Consider the following 22,220-nt stretch of genomic DNA (forward strand, 5'->3'; position numbering starts at 1 on the left):
TCTAGCTCTCCAAAACACTATCTAAATAATTATGAATTTTTATAATTTTTTATTTCCGAAATATAAAAATAAAAAAGCTCGTTGCTCGTCCACCCAACCCGACCCGAAAAAGTGCATCGCCATGAGCATGCACAGGCGGAGCCGTGAGCCAGGCGGCTTAGCCCAATCCCTCTCGTCCTCCACGTCGTCGTCGTCGTCGTGGTGCTCGTCTTCTGGCTCCTGCTCTTCTCTCCTCTCCTCCCCTCCCTTGTCAAATCTCCAATTTCGCGTCGACCACCAGACGGCAAAGCGGCGGCCCCAGAAAAGGGGAGGCCTCCTTCTCTCCTCCGTTCGAAAAGCCATCGCCGAGTGAGAGAAAAAAGGGGGAGAACGATGGCGACGTGCTCTCGCCCGCTCTTCGTCTCCGCCTCCTCCGCCTCGCCGTCGCGTGCTCCGCTTCGCCGCCTTCACACGGTGATCACCCCATCACTTGGCTTGCTCTCGCGCCCATCCATCTACCCATCTCTGTCGTTCTCGCGATTGTATTTTAGTAATCAATTGGGCACCGGCGGATCGTGTGGATCGGTGTTGGGCGGGCGCTAGCGAGTAGCTCATGCTGTTCCCAGCTGCTGCTGTTGATTGGTTTTGTTGATTGACTGCTTCTACTATGACCGTGTTGATGCTGCGATACCTAACCATGCTAGGCTATCTAGGTACGAATTCGGTGACTCGGCCTGTAGAGTTGGCTAATGACTCCGTGGAGTAATTGGTCCATTGATGTTTGCTTGCTGCTGGTAGAAAATGTACTAGTGCCACTGCTTGGATTCCCGACTTACCTTCATGCTACTGCAATTTTTTGTTGTCTTATGTAGTTATCTTTACCTTTCAGGTAGCAGTTCACCATTTTGAACCATCGTTAAATGAATACAGGTAGCAGTTGTATCCATATGGGAACCTCGTCCACCTCTGCGGGTTGCAGCCTGCTGCTTGGCTCAAATGAAGCATGGATGTAGGGGATCCACCGAATGTTTAGCGAGTGGGCCATCCGTCTCCAGATTGATGCGGTCAATAAAGAGAATGCTGTCTCGTTACTCCTGGTGATCATATTGCGTGGTAATCTTGGCCGATGCTACAAGGCTGTGACTTCAATGCGCCAGGATGGGGCATCCAAGCACTTTATGTCCGTTGGTTTCAGCCGTGTGGTTTTAGGAATGGTGCTCGTCATGTCCATCTCGGCAGCAACCTATACAGCACCTTCATGTAAGTACTCAACATTGGTAGAATACTGCAGCTTTATTCTTTCTCCACATTGTTCTCATGATTCCTATTTGTGATTTGTCATTGGGTGATCCAAGCATCGGCGCTCACAGAGGAAAACTTGCTTTTCCTGGAGGCTTGGCACGCAATTGATCGCGCATACTATGACAAATCATTCAATGGGCCAAGCTGGTTTAGATACCGTGAAAATGCATTTTGCAGTGAACCAATGAATACAAGGGAAGAGGCATGTATGTTCTGATTTCCCCCCTTCTATTCCTAAAGCACAAGTCTTCTTGCAGTTGAGCATTATATCTGTAATAAAATTCTTAACAACCAGTCTTTTTGCCTTTCAACATGATATCGGTTTACTTGGGACATCACACATCACTTTATATTGTGCAAAGTATAACATACGTTATACAATGGCTTCAATAAATTCAGAAATGCAACATAAGTATATAACAGGCTGTCTAATAGAAGTGTTCCAGTCCAGAATTTAAATACCTTATGGCTTTTACAAGAATCAGAGCTTTCATACTGTTAGAACTTGAATGCCAAATGTTCAGTTTGCTTACCGCACCCCCACTTCAGATGCAGCAATAAAGAAAATGCTTCCGATTTTGGATGACCCGTTCACCCGTTTCTTGGAACCTGAGAAATTAAAGAGCTTGCGGGTATAAAACTCAGTCACTGACATCCATAGTAGTCATAATTACAATTCAGTTAGTATAATTTGTCTTCTGATGCACTCCATTATCTTTTCTGAGGGAAGTCTGGCACGCAAGGCACGCTCACAGGTGTAGGTTTATCAATTGGTTACCCAATGGCCCTTAATGGATCACCTACAGGAATTGCTGTGATGTCAGCAACCCCCGGGGGTCCTGCCGAAAAGGCCGGAATTCTTCCTGGAGACATCATTTTGGCAATTGATAGCAGAAGCACAGAAGACATGGATATATATGATGCAGCAGAACGCTTACAGTAAGGCCAATTATCATTCCACATACTATAAGATCCTTGGTTAAAATGCAGTGCTAGAAAAAAAGTTTAACTTTATATCTTAGGTTTGCCTTGCTTGATGCTATTCAGTACTTAGTATTTAGAGCTGATGATATTCTATTCAATCTTTGCTAGGGGTCCTGAAGGAAGCTCAGTAGATTTATCTATCTGTAGTGGAGTCAATACCAGGCATGTTGTTCTGAAGTAAGTTCCTGAAAAGTACAAATTCTTTTTTATTAAAATGATTCCTGCATACAATCCCTTTTTAGAGAACAAAAGATTCTAATTTATTACTGAAAAGTAGTCATTAATTATTCCATCATATTTGATTTATGTCAGGAGGCAAACGGTCACTTTAAACCCAGTGAGATCAAGGATGTGTGAGATTCCAGGGGCAAAAGATAGCTCAAAGATCAGTTACATCAAATTAACGACTTTTAACCAAAATGCCTCAGGTTTGCCTCTTGAAGACGGCCCTGATGTCTTTGTGAAACATTCAGATGTTAAGTCTTGCTGATCATAGTACTTGATTGTCCTCTTCCAGAATCTGTTAAGGAGGCCATTAAGACATTAAGGGACAACAATGTGAAGTCCTTTGTGTTGGATCTGCGGAATAACAGGTTTGGGCCTGCAGAAACTGGAATTTATTTTGACCTTATTTGATTCGAATCTTGAGATGGTTATGTTTCATGCAGTGGTGGCCTTTTTCCTGAAGGAATTGAGATTGCAAAGATTTGGTAAGCTTTTTTTAAACCATATATTAATCCATGAGTGTGAGTTCTGTGCGCATATTTCTTGGTGGGCTACTTAACTGTGCATGTGTCACTGTACCTAAAATTTGTTTCCTGGTGAATACTAGTTGGCCTTCTAAAAACTTGGAGCTTCTGTCAGTCACCTTTGTGTGGCTTGTTCTGGCTCTCGTAATATCTAGCAAGTCATGTAGACTTAGAATATCTCTGTAGCGTGAAGAGCTTTCGTACTGCATTTTTGTTTTTCCTTCTTAAATTGGTTTCTAAAATGATTAAAGTTTTTACATTGTACTCTTGCTTTGCCAGGATGGACAAGGGCGTTATTGTATATATATGTGATAGCAAAGGTGTTCGTGACATTTATGAGGCAGATGGTGCTGATACTATTGCTGCATCTGAACCTTCCTTTGGTTATGCTGGTATGACCTAGCCTTGCTTATAAGAAAACAACGAGATAGATTTCGTTAATTTTCCAAGGATGATGGTGTCACCTGTCATTCTGCTTTCCTTATTTTGATGTTAGCTCAGATTATTATACATCAGACATTTTGAACCTGTTAGGTAAATAAAGGAACTGCGAGTGCAAGTAAGATCCTTGCTGGAGCACTGAAAGACAATAAGAGGGCAGTCGTATATATGGGGAACCAACATATGGAAAAGGGTACTGCTCTTGCTCCCTATATCATTTTTCTTCGTTCTGGTTCTGGATGCTTATTATCTCACTCCTGTTACCTGCAAACATTCAGGAAGATACAATCGGTGTTTGCATTATCCGATGGATCTGGCTTAACTGTGACCGTTGCGCGTTATGAAACTCCTGCACATATCGACATTGACAAGGTAAGCATTGCCCATCGAATTTTTCCTGAAAAGATGACGGGTGGACTCGTTCTTGGCTGCCAGGAAACCGAGTATTTGATGAAAACGAACCACTGTTTTGGTTTTGGCTGCTTCTGAGTTGTTCTGAATGATATTCTTGGTAGGTTGGTGTGACCCCGGACCGACCACTGCCAGCGTCATTCCCTTCGGATGCAGATGGCGTCTGCAGCTGCCTCAGGGATTCAACAACCCCTTGCAATCTGAATGCCGCACAGCTGTTTGCGAGATCATGACCAGACCTATTTTATTTTTAGATTTTTAAATCCGAAAATTACAAATATATGTTTATTTTGAAATTTTGTAACTCTATACTATTGTCGTATGATGGAAGGACGAGAGAGCCCTGACGCTAGTAGAAAAGTTTTAGAGAACTAGAATATAGCACCATATTTTAAAAAAAAATTGCATGACTATTTTAATAGTATTTTGAATTTTGAGAGCATTAGAATTTAAAAAATATTTTAACCGTTGGAAAGGCAAAAGGAGTATAGAATTACAAAATTTCAAAACGGACATATATATTTATATTTTGTAGATTTAAAAAATATAAATAAATCTCTACTTCCGTAGGTATCAATAGAGTTGAGTCCATTGGGCTCCTGGCCGAAGGTTGAAAATTGGGCCCGACGTTCTTCCTCTTTTCTTATTGATTTTTGGGACGAGTCGGACGGTTCAAATTCTTGATAAGTTAAAAGGGCTAGTACAGTAACGAAACATTCTAAGTTTTCCACAAACTTCTATGCATAGCCATCTTACATGGAACTATAAAACAAGCTCCAATGGCCGATCTTGAACATGTTCTGTATGATGCCCGGCCGGCATTCGCACAAGCACAGAATCAGTTTGCAAACATACCAAAAGAAGCATAATGCTCACCATCAACTCCTCCGTGTCCGAGCACGATGCCACCATGGACATCAAGCCATGAACTGCACGAAAACATATGCATACAATCATACACAGTCATCACCCAACGAAACCGGCAATGAGAAAAGCGAAGCAACCAGCGAGGACTAGTACCAAGTATCAACTGACTATGAGGACCTGAGCCGGCTATATAGTTCACCTCGCCAACGCGAGGAAGATCAGTAGCACTGTTTACAAGGACCCGCATCCAGTACAAGAGCAAGGCACAGCAATATGATGCCCAGAATTTCGGCAACAAACTTCTCCTACCCAGAATACATAAATCAGATGCATGAGGAATGAACCGCAATTTGCAAAATTAGAGAGCATCTGCCAACCCCATCCTCATTGCTTCCGGGGAAGCAGAAGGCAAATGAAAACTATACTGAAGGCGCCACACCGAAGGGTCACCGGAAACTGTACACTAACTTGAGGCAAGAATCATCGAGAGGTGATGACAACCCCTCTGCCTCAATCCCAAGTCAACCGAAGCTAACAGCCTAACACTAGTTCATTGATCAATGGCGCTGCAGGTGTCCATGCTCACTAATGCTGCCTCTTGAACGGTAGAAGGAGGCAAGCTTTTTCTTCACCCGCAAAGGGCCTGATCTGTTCTGCAGCACTGGTGATTGCACATGGGAGCCCGCTGATGATCCCACGCGAGGGTCATGCTGTCCTTCTGTTCGGCCAGAACTGTACTCCATAGTTACAAATGGTAAGGAATTCCGGTAGTCTAAACACCCAGAGGCCCCAAACCCCCAGCTGCCACTCTCAAAGACCAGGCCCCCTTGGTAGTCACCGTCTGGGTCAGATGAATCCCTTGGGGTGTAAGAATCATCGCAAGCCTCATCTGCATCATTGTAGAGAAGCTTCAATGCCTGGACCACTTCACCCATGAATGGCCTCTGTGACGGATCGGTGTGCACGCACATGGAAGCGATGGATGCCACTTTAGCTACATTGTCAAAGTTGAACTTTCCATCCAGACAAGGATCAATTAACGTCTCCAAGCCCTCCTTATTGCATAGCAGAGGACGAGCCCAAGTCACAAGGTTCTCAGGATCCTTGGAATCAGAGACGCATACGGGCTTCCTTCCGGATAAAAGCTCCAGCAAGACAACCCCATAACTGTATACATCACTCTTAACAAGAAGATGTCCTGTCATGGCATATTCTGGAGCGACATACCTGTATGGTCACAGAACGAAAATTAAAATACAATCAAGCAAGCTACTGTGGAGTATAAAACCATGTTTATGCTATCACGAATTATCTGGCCAAAAGAACTGTGACTTGTCAAGAATTCTGTCTAGAAGTATCATTGTTTGACACCAAAATGGTAACAAACTCAAGAAATTATCATTCTCGAGAACTCTAGGGACTAATCAAGAAAAATCTACAGACTGCAATTTTTTTCCCAACTGCAACTTCAAGGAGTGCATCTAGAGCGTAAACAACTATCGATCACAAAGAGAATCAAAGTCATCTGATCATGATCTCACAAACACAAAATGCAGCACATTATACCACTCTTTAACTAATGATCTCATGGTTATAGACATAACTATATTGGATGGACATAAGCAAAGTATATCTTACCCAAAAGTACCCATTACCCTAGTAGATATGGGTTGAGTTCCATTGGATGCTTCCCTTGCCAAACCAAAATCAGTAACCTTGGGAGTGAAATCTTCCTCCAACAATATATTGCTGGCCTTGAAGTCTCGGTGTATAACATGAGGGTTTGAATCTTCATGTAGGTACGCTAGGCCTCTAGCAGCCCCAAGAGCAATTTTCATCCTCACATCCCAATTCAGCATCCCCTTAGCCTTGTCAGCACCTACACATGAAAAAAAAAAGACAGGGATTAACCCAGACAACCATGTTGAGTCACAAAACCCTAAACCTACGCACAAACATAGCAGAGGAAAATATAGATTTTCTCGACTTTTTGTTTGAGTGAAGTGGTTTCCTTGAGCCACATCATTGAAGGATTTTCAACGGTTAAATTGGGTGTGCCAGTTGATCATGACTATATATCTATTTCCGTTAAACTACATCACTATAAAACTCAAAGTTCTAAAATTAGAAAGACAGCTTATTCGACCAGTCCATGTTTGGCCAAAACAAATGGTAGGGCCAGCCTCATCTACTCATTTTATGGGATAGACGTAGTCAATGCTTTCCATTCAAGAGTTATCAAGCATAGTTTACAGTAACTTTTAAAACATACCATGAAGATGAGATTCCACACTTCCGTTGCGTATGAGCTCATAAACAAGACACCTTTTGTTCCGCTCAATGCAAATACCAATCAGTTTGACAAGATTACGGTGGTGTAGTCGACTCAGCATTTCCACCTCCGCAATGAACTCACGAACTCCACTCCTGTCCTCCCTGGTGAGCAATTTAACAGCAATTTCGTTTCCATCTTCCATCGTCCCATGATAGACACGTCCAAATCCACCTTGACCCAAAACTCGTTTTGAATTAAAACCATATGTGGCCTTTTCAAGCTGGGCTAGCGAAAATGTTTTTACAGATGTCGTGCAAGTAGCCACTGTTGAAAGCATCGATGCTGATGCAGAGCTCACCATGCTAGTTGACAAAGTTGATCTGGCGCCTGCATCATGCATTAAGTTGTAAGCATAACTGCAGTCTTTTTTTGTTAAGTATTTTGATGATAAATATGCTCACACCGTTATGCATCTGATTTTGGCCAATCTAAATGATCATAAGCATGTTGATCTTGGGAGTTCAAAAACTGACTGGCGCAGATTCCAAAGAGACATTCTTAATGTACTATGGGGAATAACTAAGTGAAGTCATTAAATGGCCGTTTCTATACTTAAACTGAGTCTTGGTACACTAGTGATGTAATTCAGTTCTTGTCTTACCCAACCACACTGATCTAGAGAACAAAACTCCCTCCATTGTGAAGTGGTGTTAAGGTATACAAGCAATCAAAGTTGTTCAACCTTGACCATAAAAATCTAGATTAGAAACATGGAAATGTTGTTAATTTGTTCTCCCAAAAAGGGTGATGTTAATTGATTTGCCCTCAAAAGTTCTATCACGGCATTATATTCCTACATCTTTATACTAAAACAATGTTTAAATAAAAAAAATGATGATCAAAGCTGTACCTTGGATATCATGGAAAATCAGATATGTTAGTAATTTCATGACAGGTATGGTGGTAAGTTGATCTAGCAAGGAAATACTTGCGATATCTTATATATGCACACTATGGAAGAGGATTCGAATGTCAAGGTTCACAACATTTCCAAGAAGGCATAAACAACAGATACTTGACAAAGCATAAACAAACAAATAAAAGACAACAGAGTAGTAACAATAAACAGCAAACTAACTATGACAAAATAATTTCAATACTACCATACCATATCTTCTATTAACTGCTGGGGTTGTTGCAGCGCTCACAGCCTCATGAATCCGTCCAAATTTTGTCCATTTTACTATCAAAATTATGATCCCAGCACATGCCAACATTAGTGTGAGAGAAGACCCTGACACTACCACGATGATCCAAATATCTAACTTCTTGCGCCTTTTCTTCTGATTGGGCACTTCTGCAGTTATAGGATCTCCGTCGCTTCCTGAAGGATCCGATCCCCAAGGCAGAGATGGTGACAGGGATCGCAACCCTGCAGTGATAATGAAGCATAATCAGAAACATAATTCAACCAAATAACATAGGAATAGGATATTCCATGTATAGGTTTTTACCTGGATAGCTGATATTTATAACTTTATATTCTCCGAAAATGGATGAATTTATCTGAACCTTCCTATCCCTGAACCTATCAAATATTAGGGATGCCGTATAAGTATCAAAGTGTTCTCTTAGTGGCACCAAATAAATGGTCACCCTTGTCTTTTGGTCATCCTGGATGCTTGCAATTGCAGCCATAATCTTCACCTGGCTTTGCTTAAGAAATGTCCCAGCTGCAACATCAACTTCTAATTCTGCTATGTGCATGAACAGTAAATATGGAGCAACATCCAGATCAACGATAACACTAATAGGCAACACACAACCACAGGGGGAACCAATCGGTGTTGCAGTCATTGGTTCAGTGCAAATATAGCTAGAACAACCTGCTCAAAATTCAAGGAACTATTCAATGAAGATAGAAAAGTACATACAATTATAAATATAGTCGTAAGACAGCAGCAATACTAAAGTAATAATCCACAGAAGGATGACAGAAGCAAAAGATTTGGTAAAGTAATACAGGGACGCATGCCAAGATTAAAATAAACTGCAAAAATGAGTTGCAAACCTTCGGGAGGGGGAGATGAGGATGGTGAGGGGGCATGATTTGACTCTCTATGGTGCAGGTGCTTGTGCGAATGATGATGCACAGGAATGCCTGCAGAAATAAAAAGATGTTAAACATCTGACTGAAAATTTAAAGCTTGACATTTTAGCACCTAAGTTGTCACAATTACATACCAGGAGATTCTGGTGACAGTGCCCTAGGAGAAAATGCCGGGGAAATTCGAGGTCCAATCGTTCTCACTTCCCGGGGATTTGATGAATTAGGTGCTGGACTAGGCAATACAGTTGCTGGAGAATGGAGAGGGATCAGGTTTACATTAAAGAAAAATTGTAAAACCTGATGGAAGAAAATTCTGTACCAATCATATAAAGCATAGTATTAAGAGTAACAGCATAGAGGCATGTGGTACATTGGAGTTAAATGGCCAATGTCCATTGGCAATTACTGTTTCCGAAACAAGACTTCATAATGTGAAAAGATAAAAACATTTTTCAAAAGCTTGATTCCAAACAAACTTTGTACTGCATTAAAAAATGTTGGAGTTTTGTATATGTTATTTTACAGCAAATTTTGCATTTGTAACATGTTAAATAACCTACAAGAACGATTTTTTTTTTATTATAAATGGAAAGCAAACATGGGATAACCTTTCAACACTACCCCAGTCGAAATAAACTGCTTAGGCATATTCTACTTAAGATTTTATGCACCACTCCACCGGCTCTATTCTCCTGAAGATTTTATGCTTGGTCAGGAGGCCCAGATAGCGTGCCACCATTGTTACAATGCCATGCAAATGCAAAATGAATCCCCTTCATGGAGCGACTTGGTGCAACAGGCATTTTCAAGGTCTAGTTGAGTACATGCATAGCAAAGAATTTCAACTAGCTATCACCGCCTCCTGAACCAAGCCATACTTCATGGCAACCTTTACATCCAACAATCTAATGCACCCTGAGTCCTTACTCCTTAGCCTGAGGAATAAGCAGTAACAGCAACTTGGAGCATGAACACCCTTCAGAAGGCATGCCAATCTAAGTAGAATCTCTCACCATCTCCAGCTTCCAAGCATACAGACTCACAAACAGGGTCGGGTATTGCAAGTGGCAACCCGACTCAGCGACACTGGCGTGAGCGCCGCATCTCACTAGATCCTCTCGACTCCGTAAAAATCATCAACCGCACGGCAATCTAGAACTTTTCCCCAAAAAACGTGCCCCTAACAAGAGAATTTCGCATCGGACCCCAAAAATATCACCACCCAGCACGCGCGCACGCTCGAAACGACAGCGCCATGCTCCGATTCCAAACACCCGAGCCCTTGACAGGAGCACCGCACCTTACTAGATTCTACGGGAAGCTAGGAAGCAAGTATTTCCGACGAAACGCAGCATGTATGAGCAGCGCAAACCCCGCACCTTGAAACCCCAGCCCAGAGCGCAACAGCACAGCCCCGAGCAGCCGACCACCCAACCCCGCGCAATGCCAGCGAAAAAGCGAGAGCAACCAGCAAAAGGAAGGAAGTATACCATGGAGGGCGGAAGCCGCGCGGAGCAGGAGCAGCAGCTGGAGGAGCAATCCGCCGCCGACGCCGCCCATCTCGGCCTGGGGCGCTACTGCATTGTCCGCTTGGCGGATCTGGAAGCGCTGGTTCGGGGCGGTGGGGATCGATAGGGGAGCGAGCGACGACGAGATTGGCGGCGAGGCGAGGCGAGGAGGTAGGGGGAGGGGGATGTGTGGGGAAGGCAATAAATTGCTGCGGCTGCTCTCGCTGGGTTTGGTGGTTTTGCTGGCTGGGCATGGGCTGCTGTGGATGGACGCGGATTAATTTGGAGCGAAATTAATGAGCCGCCTGGTAATCTAATCGCGGGGTTAGAGGCGATGGGTTTCGAATCGCTGGGAGGAATTCAAGAGCAAGCGGTGGATGACTGAGAGTGATGCTCTCCTGCGAGGAGGAGGAGGCGGAGGCGGCGCCAGGACCGGGAGGATGGTGGGGCTGGGCCTCTTGCCTGTGCTCTTGCAGCTCTGCGCGGACAAAACAGTTCACTCCATCGCTGTGGTCAGCGCAAAGCGGCAAACGGTTGTGGTTGCTTTGGAGTTTTGCCCTGCATAGATCATTGGATTAGGGTTTTTTTTGTTTCTTATAAGAGTTGAAGTGTTGTTCTTTTGTCGAGTTTAAATTATTTTTTTCTTTAGATTTAATTGAAAAGGGGGTGTTTGAGAAATTAAATTAAAATATGTCTTGATTTATATATGATGACTGATATATAAAGTTGCTGACCTCGATTTGAGTATTTTGATTATATACTAACTGGATTTAGAGTTGGAGAAATATATTTATTTGTCTCATAGTGTGCAAGTGATCGATACAACTTAACGATCGATGACGAGTGATTAGAACTAAGCGAGTGCTCAGTGTCGGACGATTAAAGAGACCGGAAGGTGTCAAGGGTAATTCTAGTTGTATACGCGGAGGTTAAGCAAAATATGAAACAGACGATGAAAACGGTGTATTGACAAAGTCAAGCGAAAAGAATATCGGTGCGGGTGAAAAAGCAGCCCGAGGGATCGGGAGCGGAGAGACTTGCTGACGGTCAGGATTGTAAAACGAAGTACACGTATCGGAATCAGAGCGCTTGCTTAAGGTATAAGCAAGTGGCGAATCACGCTTTGACATGCGTGCAGAGGGTTTCACGGTTAGCCCTCAAAACCGTGAGATGATTAGATAAGTATATGGTACCATCACGAAGTTTGTGCCTAGATGAAGCTAAGTTGTGGAAGTGTCACGATCGTTCGATGGACAAAGCAAGAAATAGATCAAAATGCCATCGGTGCTAGGTAGGAGCATACTAAAGAGAGATATTTTGGTAACAAGTTAAGAAAACTTATGGGTTAAATTTTCTAAGCCTATAAATAGATAGGTAGTGCTATGTGAGAGTTGGAACCAGCCATTTAAGTCAATTGTGCCACCCATTTAAGAGCCTAGTACTAGAGTTTTAGATGAGAGGAAGATGAGTGCTTAGTCTATATAATATGTGAGAGTTTTTGAGAAAACAAATCCTTATAATCCGTCTAAAATAGGGTTGATCTATTTGAGTAATGAAATTTATGTTTTTGCATATGCTTTAATTTTCCTCCTTCTAGTCTCTCTATTGGTTCATTTGCTAGTTTTCTTTTTTCGGTTGTAATTTTTTCTTGTTGATTTTCGTTTTTGCCTTTGAGCTGCGATTTTTTAACCTTGATAAGTTGTTCTTCCTGTTGCTAGATACATAAATATTTATATACTCATGTATTTGAGATAATCTTGAATCCTTCTGACTTTAGACCATCAACTTATAGAGTTGCTTTTTTCGATAACTGTTTTTTTGCTCGTTCTTCGTTCAAGTTTTAAACTTTTATGGTCAAAGACATATAGAATGATCTTGAATAGAGTCCATATTACATCTGTAGAGTCATGTTGTCTTAAATTTTTCTTTCTCGCTTTATCTTTCTAAGTTTATACTTCCGTTTGTGCGTTTTTGAGAAACGTTGTATGAATAAGAAATAAGCCATATATTTCGTAAAAAATTTATAAGATACTTATTTACCTATCTTCAGTTGTCGTTCTCGATCCTATAATATTAAACATCAATGCGGATCGAACTAGATGAGTCCAACAGCAAATGGTAAATGATGATCATGTTACTATGTATCGATAGCGTATACGTGGATACTAAGAATCAGTGGAGGTAGAACGAGAGATGCTGGGAGAACAATGGTACCTGTCCATTTGTGCTAGTAACCAACGAAGGAGAAAGCATGAGGAAGGTACATTTGCTAACCAAAAAAGGGGTGGTTTGTCGTGGCGCTAGACCAGCAACCACATGTGATAAGCAACTAGAGCCGTCTTTAACTTGAGGAACTAATCAAAAGAGCCAGAGGCACTAGTGGTTGTGGTTAATTCGTAGATGGCACCAGCGGGGAAAAGGACACATACATGATGATGCGGCAAAGACGTTAACCACGACGAGTGGTTGCCGACGGAAAGGGAAACGACAAGTTAAATACATCCAGGAAGACATGCGTGTGAGGGTTAATTTCATGGCACCAAATAGTTTTCTTAACAACACAGGGCCATAGTATGGTACATCAACAATTACGATTGATCGTGTTTCTTTTATGTTAAGAAATATTTATCGAAGGCTTCCATTTAAACTTTTATTTTAAATAAAACACTTTTTGTATAAATATCTTTTGTTAATTAAACTACTGGTATTCATATTTCATCCGTTGTAGTTTTCTCTATCTTTTAAGGAAACTTTTCAAAAACGACAAAACTTGAATGCTACCTCTATACATATAGCGAGTTTTGAAAGCTGCCAGAATAAATCAGGATTATTTTGGAAATCTATATATTAATAATACCTTAAACGTTTAAGAGGTGTAGCGAAGTTTTTTCCTTTAAAACTTTCCTAAAATATATGTTTTTTTAATCTTTATGCGTGCATTTGACAGCATCTTTGGGATAGACAAGCTAGGCTTCAACAATCCGCACTAACCATCTTAGAGATAAATACAAAGGTGATAATTTCTCGAAAGAAAAGAAAGGAGGCCGTGTTGCTATTTCAGATGCGTTTTTAGCCACGGGAATAGTCCAACAAGACACTGTAGCAGTACTTTTCTAGGGTAATCCAAGAATCTATGGTCGACAAGTGCAAATTAAAGGGCAAGAGGGGAATCATCCCCAAGATGAAGTGGAAATTACATGGTAGGAGTACTGGTACATTCAGATAAACTGGAGCTACGTAACCACCTGCCCATTCGAAGTGCAATCGAAAGGAAGTAGACGATCCAACAACGGTGGTTTTCATCAATCTGAGAGATCAGTTAGTTCTTTCGTGTGTAATAATCTTCTTTATGATCAACAATACTCTGTGATTTACAATTTTTTCCTTAATTGGGCGTTTTTCACCTTTGTAGAATTACATACGTTTAGATGAAACTCAGCTTTATATAATAAAAAAAAACAACGGTGGTCATCCGAGATGCACTGTGGGCATGGATTACTCACGATACGTGCGGAAGTGTGCAAGAAAAGCTGTCAGTATTACAGGTGAAGCCAAAAAAATAATTTAAAAAAAAAGACGGACGGCTCGAGTGTGTGCCTGACGCGACGACTTTTGCTGCTGCTGCTGACTTCTGAATCCTCGGCAGCCCGGGCTGTCTTGTGGACATCATGCATGACAGCAGCTTTGGACACGTCATTGAATCTTTTGTAGAAGTTCTGATCAATTTTTTTAAAACTTTGACTAATATCAGTTTTTAAAATATTTAGGATCCGTCTGATTCACGTTTAAGTTTATTACGTTTAAGATTAGACACATTATATATTTTTTAAGTTATCTGATTAACTATTATAACTATAAAAAATCACACTTTATTAGCCTCTTTATTCACACGTTATACATTCATTTTTTAACTAACTTTGATATACTTATGGTTAAAAAAAATTTAATCACATTTTTTTACCAAAGCATACTTAGTTAATCTTAGACGTGACAAATTTAGACACAAACTAAATCTATCATAAATTTGAAAACCTTAAAATCATATATATATATATATACACACACACACATATATCTTGAAAACCTCCTCCCACATTTCTCTGTCTCTTCTTCATCTTCTCTCCTTTCTTACTCCTCCGTCCCTACTTTACAATGGAGTGCAGCTAGCAGGGGCCACGACATCGGCGTGGCCGGTAGGCTCGTCCTGGTGTAAGACCATCTCCAACAGCTACCTCAAATTTTCATCCTCAAAATACTATTACAGCATCCCCTATCACTATTACAGCATCCCTTATCCCTAACACTGTAGCAGTACTGTATCACTGAATACAGACTCTGTTGGAGACGAATTTCTAGTGCTACAGTACCCCCGCAAAAGTACTGTAGCACTAGAATCCTCAAATTTGCAGATCCTGTTGGAGAGGGCCTAACAGCGCTTGTCGCTGAATTTCGAGCAGCGACGCAGTCTGAATCATTTATCTACTGCATTTGGCCCACGGTGAAGATGGCCCAACAAGTTTTCATGAACCTGACAGTGCACTTCAATCTTTGGGCCCGATGGGCGCCCAAAATGGCATGTCGTGCTGCCTGCCTCGCATCCTGGCAATGGCAGCATCAGCTAGTATGAGATCGATGATCCGTCTGACGGCGACGGCGACAAAGAAAAGCCCAGGCCAGCAGTGCAAGCAACAACGCCGCTGCTGCTGCTGCTGACTACTCCCATCCGCATGCCCAAACTGCATGCCCTGCCCCCGCCCGACGACGGTGGCCAGCCGAGCCCTGCTGCCATGGCACTGGTACGCAGCAGCAGCCGTCCGTCCTGGCCTAGCCTGTCCTGAGCGGTCCAGTGTGACACGGGCACGTAGAGCAGGAGGCGCGGCGCGTGCATTGCTGCCGATTGCTAGCTGCACGCCCTCGGCCCTGCAGCATGGAAAGGAGTTGACAGTCCAACCGAGCTACGCGGACACCAAAGATGCATGCATGTCGATGTCGAACCGTGCATTTTCGGATCATGAAAAGGACATGGGCCATCGTTTTTAACCCCGATCTGACAGTTTGCTTCCAAGGGAAAATCCCAAACAGTCGATTAAACTGACGACCTAATGTCTTCAGCTCTGGGTACCGTAGGCTGCAACTGCAAGGAAGCGGTGATATTACTCTGACGTAATATCAATGGACACTGACACGTAAAGCACAATGACCATGTCACGGTGATGTCATCATCACTGCTCCAATAAGTCAGAGGATCTCCTTCCAACTGCAAACACCCTGGCTCTGCGTGCAGCTGCAAACGCTGCTCCGATAAATGGAAACAACAAAAGGCATTTAAAAACCAGCAGCGACAAGAACAGGTGGGTGCGGACAGGTGGGTGCGCCCAAGACGACCGAGGCGGGAACGGCTTCCGTATTTCCGGCGTCCAGGGGCCTACCTGCACTGGCCGCATTGGGCCGCACGTCGGCAGAGGCGACCGGCAGGCTGTTGCCTTGGGAGCAAACAAGCGTTTGCACTCGCAGTTCCGCATGGGATGGGTGGCCATCGACTGCTTCTGAAGACCATTTCGTATGCAAATTTGTTTGTCGCCTCGCGCCGGCCAATCGTGTTCGTGTCCCACAAATAGGCTGCCATGGCCGCCGACTGCCATGCCTGTAGCTAGTAGACTACGGTGTCGTCGTCGCGAGAAACGAAACTGCTCTCCGCCATGCAAATTTGTTTGAAGGCGATACTGCTCCCCCACCAGCCACCAGAATTCACGCTCACCATTGGAACAGTCCCATGCGAATTGAGGAGCGATGTCACTACCCTCAACACATCCCAGACGAGCAGAGAGCCGGCACCAGCACAAACGGCAAAACAAAACCCACGCGTCGCTTCAAAAACCACCCAAAGCGAAGCGCGTAGCAGAGCGCTTTCAGCCCGGCAGCCAGAGCCACCGGTCTACCACCACCACGGCACCCGCTCTGGCTCTGCCCCGAGCAGCCAGCACCGAGCAGAGCCCACCACCTCCTCTCCCCGCCCCTGACCTCACCTCATCGATTGCGATAATGGAGATTCCTCCACGCGCGCCTGCCCCCTCCTCCTTGTCCCCAACCGTATATAAATCTCGTTCCCCCAAATCCCCGCTCCAAAACACACACGAACCAAGACAAGAATCCTTTGCTTGGGCTGGGTACCTCCAGTTTGAAATCTTTGGAAAAAGTTTGAATCTTTGAGAGGAATCGGTGGTGGGAGGTCACCTCCTGGAAGTGCAGGGGGGATGGCCAAGGCGGAGAAGCTCGTGGTGGAGGTGGTCGCGGCGCACAACCTCATGCACAAGGACGGCCAGGGCTCCTCGTTGGCGTACGTGGAGGTCGAGTTCGAGCACCAGAAGCGCCGCACGCGCGCCAAGCCCAAGGACCTCAACCCCGTCTGGAACGAGCACCTTGTCTTCCCCGTCGCCGACCCCGACGACCTGCCCTACCGCGCCATCGATGTCGGGCTCTACAATGACTGCGCCGCCTCCGGGGCGCTACCGCGGGTGCGCACGGCAGGAACTTTCTTGGGAAGGTGCGCATCCTGGCCGCCAGCGTGCCGGCGCCCGGGGAGGAGGTCGTGCCGCAGCTCTTCACACTCGAGAAGCGCAGCCTCTTCTCCCACATCCGCGGGGAGATCACCTTGAAGATTTACCGCATCAACTCCGGCGACGTAGTCGTGAAGTCCAAGCCGGCGAAGGCGATTGTAGCTAAGCCAGAGGTGGTGACGGCGCCGACGGTGACGAGGGGCAAGAAACAGCAGCAGCCTGTGGTGGCAGTGCAGACACCACCTCCGCAACCAGAGCCGCCCATGGACATCCTGCCGGCGCCGGCACCAGCGGTCATGAAGCCGGTAATGCTCGCGGACCTCTACCCCGTCCCGGCTTTGCGCACGGGTCCCAGCGACTTCTCTCTGAAGGAGACGAGGCCGCGCCTCGGCAGCGGCGCGGTCGCCGGCAAGGTGAGCGCGACCTACGACCTGGTCGAGCAGGTGGAGTACCTCTACGTGCGCGTGGTCCGCGCGCGCGGCATGGCGATGGTGGGCGAGGCCGTCGCGGAGGTCAAGCTCGGGAACTACCGCAGCGTGACACCGGCCGCCTCCGTGCACAACTGGAACCAGGTGTTCGCCTTCTCCAAGGAGACCATCCAGTCCTCGTTCGTGGAGGTATACGTGCGAGCGCGCGGCAGCGACGACCACGTCGACCGCATCTGGTTCGACCTCTCTGAGGTGCCGCGCCGTGCGCCGCCAGACAGCACGCTCGCCCCGTAGTGGTACAGCATGGAGGACCGCAAGGGCCAGCATGGCGGTGCGGAGGTTATGGTCGCCGTCTGGTACGGCACCCAGGCCGACGATACCTTTGCGGAGGCCTGGCATTCCAAGGCCGCCGGTGTCCACGGCAATGGGCCACTGGGCTCCATCAAGTCCAAGGTGTACGTGACGCCCAAGCTCTAGTACCTTCGTGTCTCCGTCATTGAAGGACAAGACTTGTTTCCAATGGACAAGGGACCACTGGCGATTGGTCAATTCCCGGAGCTCTTTGTGCGCGCGCAGGTTGGGAATCAGGTTATGCGGACGCGACCAGCGCTGGTGGTGTCCACGCGGGGACCTTCGAGCCCCTTCTGGAATGAAGACCTGGTGTTTGTGGTGACAGAGCCATTTGAGGATTTCTTGGTGCTGTCCGTGGAAGACCGTGTCCCCCCAGGCCGGGACGACATGCTCGGCCGCCTTATTGTGCCGGTGTTCGCCATCGAGAGGCGGTAGGATTGGAAGCCTGTTGTTTCCAGGTTGTTTGGATTGGAACGTGGCACTGGTGGTGACAATGCTGCTGGCAGCAGTGCGCATAGGTTCGGGAGCCACCGCGTGCATCTTCGTCTGAGTCTCGATGGGGGCTATCATGTTCTTGATGAGGCTACTGCCTACAGCAGCGATCTCCAACCTACGGCGAGGCAGCTATGGAAGCCGCAGGTTGGTGTGCTTGAGCTCGGTGTTCTTGGTGCCACTGGCCTAATACCGATGAAGGCACGGGATGGCAGGGGTGCGACGACGGATCCGTATTGTGTTGCAAAGTATGGCCAGAAGTGGATCCGCACGCGCATAGTTGTTGACTCGGTGTGCCCTCGGTGGAACGAGCAATACACATGGGAGGTGTTCGACCCCTGCACTGTCATCGCTGTTGGTGTGTTCGACAACTGCCATGCCGACAAGCCAGCATCAGGGTCGGGGAATGCTTCTGTGGCTGTCCGTGATAACAGCATCGGTAAAGTTCGTATTCGGCTCTCGACATTGGAGACTGACAGGGTGTATACCCATGCCTACCCTCTGCTTATGCTGCATCCAGCAGGGGTCAAGAAGATGGGGGAGCTTCACCTAATTGTGCGCTTCTGCTGCGGCAATGCTGGCAACATGCTCCATGCCTACGCACGCCCATTGCTTCCGAAGATGCACTATGCAGAGCCGCTACTTGTGCGCCAGGTTGAGAGTCTTCGGCTCCAGGCCACCAATGTGGTAGCAGCCCGGCTTAGCCGTGCCGAGCCTCCGCTCGGCAAGGAGGTTGTTGAGCACATGCTTGACCACCGGTCACATCTGTGGAGCATGCGGCGTAGCAAAGCAAACTTCTTCCGCCTTGTCAGTGTGCTCTCTGGACCTATCACCATTGGCAGGTGGTTTGAGCTCGTCCGCTCTTGGCATCGCCCGGTGCATTCATGCCTTTCTGTATTCACATTCCTGTTGTTTGTCACGATGCCGGAGCTGATCCTTCCAACGGCCTTTCTGGCCATGGCGTTCACTGGGCTTTGGAGGTATCTAGTCCGTCCAAGGCACCCGCCTCACATGGAGATGAGGCTGTCTCATGCAGATGCAGCCACTGCAGATGAGCTGGACGAGGAGTTCGACACATTCCCTTCGAGCCGGGGGGATGTTGTGCGCTTCCGGTATGACCGCCTCCGCAGCGTGGCTGGGAGGGTGCAGACTGCGGTCGGCAACATAGCAGCACAAGGCGAGAGGATGCAGGCCCTCCTCAGCTGGCGTGACCCGAGGGCGACATTGCTTTTCTCCATTGCCTGTGTCGTTGCCGCGGTCATTGCATATGCTGGCCCTATGAAGGTGCTGATTGGACTCTGGGGCCTCTATGCCATGCGGCCACCGAGATTTAGAAGCCGGATGCCATCTCCGTTGATGAACTTCTTCCGAAGGCTTCCTTCCAGGGCTGACATCCTGCTCTGATCCTAGTGATTTTCAGCTGCTGGCTGCTGTGAATTGACAGCTACCTTCTGATTTGATTAGTGATTTTGGCGGGAAGGACGAGCTTCAAAGGAATCTAGGAAGAAACAAATTAGTCTGTTGTAGGTGCCTGATGCGGTGGTTGCTTAGCTTAATGCTGTAAGGTAATGTGTGTTGCTGTATGGTGCGTCTTGTAGTAGTTGTAGACTTGCAGTAGCAGCTGCAGTGATGCTGTTCTTGTACTTCAGTTTCAGTTGTGCAAAGACTACCAGAGTTGATGGTAATGTATGCAATGATGATGAGCTGACAAGACAATCAAGTTTAGTTTTATTACAAGACTACCTGGTTCTTTATGCCCTATGCTTAACTGCTCAAGATTGCAGGATGCAGTGCGACTCAGTATTAATAACAAATGTTCAGTGGGTTTTTTTTTTGGACTTCTGTAGGACAGATCTGTTCTTAAAAGATGTCTTGTTTGTAATTCTGTTCTTGAAAGATGGCACGGTCGTTGCTGCATTCACGTGTGTGTAGCTTTTTCTGTAATAGTATACTATCATGTTCTCTTTAGAGTTTAGGCTAAACTCCTTTAGTTTTGCTTGTCTCCATTCTATTCCCATGTGGTTGCAAGCTTAAAGCAATGGAAGAAGGAATTGTTGCTGCTGGTTTGAACTTCAATGAAGTGTTTTCTATAGATGGCTCGATGTTTCTGCAGAGAGAGCACGCTCTTGGTTAGCATCCACTTGCCTGATTACTGGGTAGTTTTTCTTGGCTAGTGATTGCTGTGTTGGTTCATGTTCAATCCATCTTTTGAATTGAATAAAGCTAAGAAAGATAAAGGGTGTTGTAGTTGGGCTACTTGCATTGCTCCTTTTTATGTTCAAAGGTTTTGCTTGTCTTGGAGGAACATGTTGCAAGATGGATTTTCTCTTTTGTGCTAGCTATGGATCTACGAGCCAGCCTCTAGGACCATGGACATTGGACTATGATTGCAGTTGTCTGTTACGCCCCAGATACTAGCATACCCGGAGGCTACGGTCTAAACTTAATTCTAGCCCAAAAACGAAAGTTTGATGGCATTTTTTTGGTAGAGTCCCCCTTGTATTTAAGTCTTTTTCCAAACAATCAAAACACAAACATTCTTAAGTAAGATATTTATAAACAGAAAGTAAACATCATTGCATAAGATTACAATCCGATAAACTGTCCAAAAGCAAAATCAAACCATCTAACTAACCAAAACAGTTAAAACATTATTGAAATACTATATATTGACATATAGGTGTCAACACGTGTTGTCGAGTGATTTTACATCTCTTCTCGAGCATGTTTCGATATTTGAGTACCTAAAAAACAAATAAAACACAAGAGTGAGTAAAATTATTCAGCAAAAACAATTTAGAACCTCAAGAACAACACATCACCAAATCCAATGAAGAATGAGAAACAACAAAGTTTTTCTTTTCTTGAAAACAACAATGAAACAGTAGTTTCCGTCTGAAACGGACATACATAAATATATCCTTATATTTACCGGTAAAGCTGAGTAAGTGGGGTCAGCACCCACTCATAGGATCCTAAATATAAGAACCAAATTGCACTTCCAGTATCACCGGTACTTGAATGAAATGTAAATGAATAACTTGAAAACTCGACCATTTGAAATGAACACAATCATAAACTTGAATCATATGAACACAAACAAATACGAATATTGAATGAACACGATCATAAGGGATCAATAAACATTCAACATCGAATTATGCCACAACATAGGTTCGTTGAGTACTTGCCTTAACCGTGGTTAGGATCCGGCTTCACGCCTTTAGCATTGACACTTCCTAAACCTAAAGAACATACTATACTCAAAATTTGTCTGAGAAAGTCAACATGACTACACATCAGGTGTTTGAAACTATGATATCTATCATAATCCCAAAATCCTCAATTCTATCATTTTTCAGGAAATCGGATCAATAATTTGAGCTGCTCTTAATTACATGGTCAAATTTGACCTCAATTAACTGCAAATTTCAGATAAAATCATCACGCATGAACTAGTTCAAAAATCCTTAATTTTGGCGACGAGTCCGGTCATAAAAAAATTCCGTTTATGAACAACTAGGAATTACAAAGTAGTTACTTTTAACGAGAAGATCACAGATTGACGATGAAAATGACATAATCCCTAAAAAAATTCCTTCTTCTCCTTTTCTCTCTTTTTCCTCTCTTCCTTTTCTTTCTTTTATTTTTCTTTCTTTTCTCTTTCCTTTCTTTTCTTTCCTCTTCCCTTCCTTTCTCTTTCTTCTCTACTGCTCCCTCTCTCCATCGTGTACCACGGCGGCAGAGGGCAACGCTCCTCGCAATA

General features: G+C 44.9%; 1 protein-coding gene and 2 pseudogenes across 1 annotated transcript; 2 read left to right on the forward strand and 1 right to left on the reverse strand.

Moving 5' to 3' along the window:
• The first annotated feature begins 108 nt into the window (after positions 1-108).
• LOC133920084 (carboxyl-terminal-processing peptidase 2, chloroplastic-like) lies at positions 109-4,319 on the forward strand (annotated as a pseudogene).
• Positions 4,320-4,897: 578 nt separating this feature from the next.
• On the reverse strand, positions 4,898-11,179 carry LOC133920083 (receptor-like serine/threonine-protein kinase ALE2). Its single transcript, XM_062364732.1, has 8 exons — positions 10,609-11,179; positions 9,253-9,366; positions 9,080-9,169; positions 8,523-8,894; positions 8,177-8,440; positions 7,006-7,395; positions 6,372-6,612; positions 4,898-5,960 (listed from the first exon to the last, which is right to left on the reverse strand). The coding sequence occupies exons 1-8, from the start codon at positions 10,676-10,678 to the stop codon at positions 5,291-5,293; spliced, it is 2,211 nt and encodes a 736-aa protein (XP_062220716.1). The 5' UTR covers positions 10,679-11,179; the 3' UTR covers positions 4,898-5,290.
• A 5,169-nt stretch (positions 11,180-16,348) lies between these two features.
• LOC133920085 (FT-interacting protein 3-like) lies at positions 16,349-20,203 on the forward strand (annotated as a pseudogene).
• The last annotated feature ends 2,017 nt before the right edge of the window (positions 20,204-22,220 follow it).

This window comes from Phragmites australis, chromosome 5 (assembly GCF_958298935.1).
Source record: "Phragmites australis chromosome 5, lpPhrAust1.1, whole genome shotgun sequence".
In the NCBI taxonomy this organism is placed as follows: domain Eukaryota; kingdom Viridiplantae; phylum Streptophyta; class Magnoliopsida; order Poales; family Poaceae; genus Phragmites; species Phragmites australis.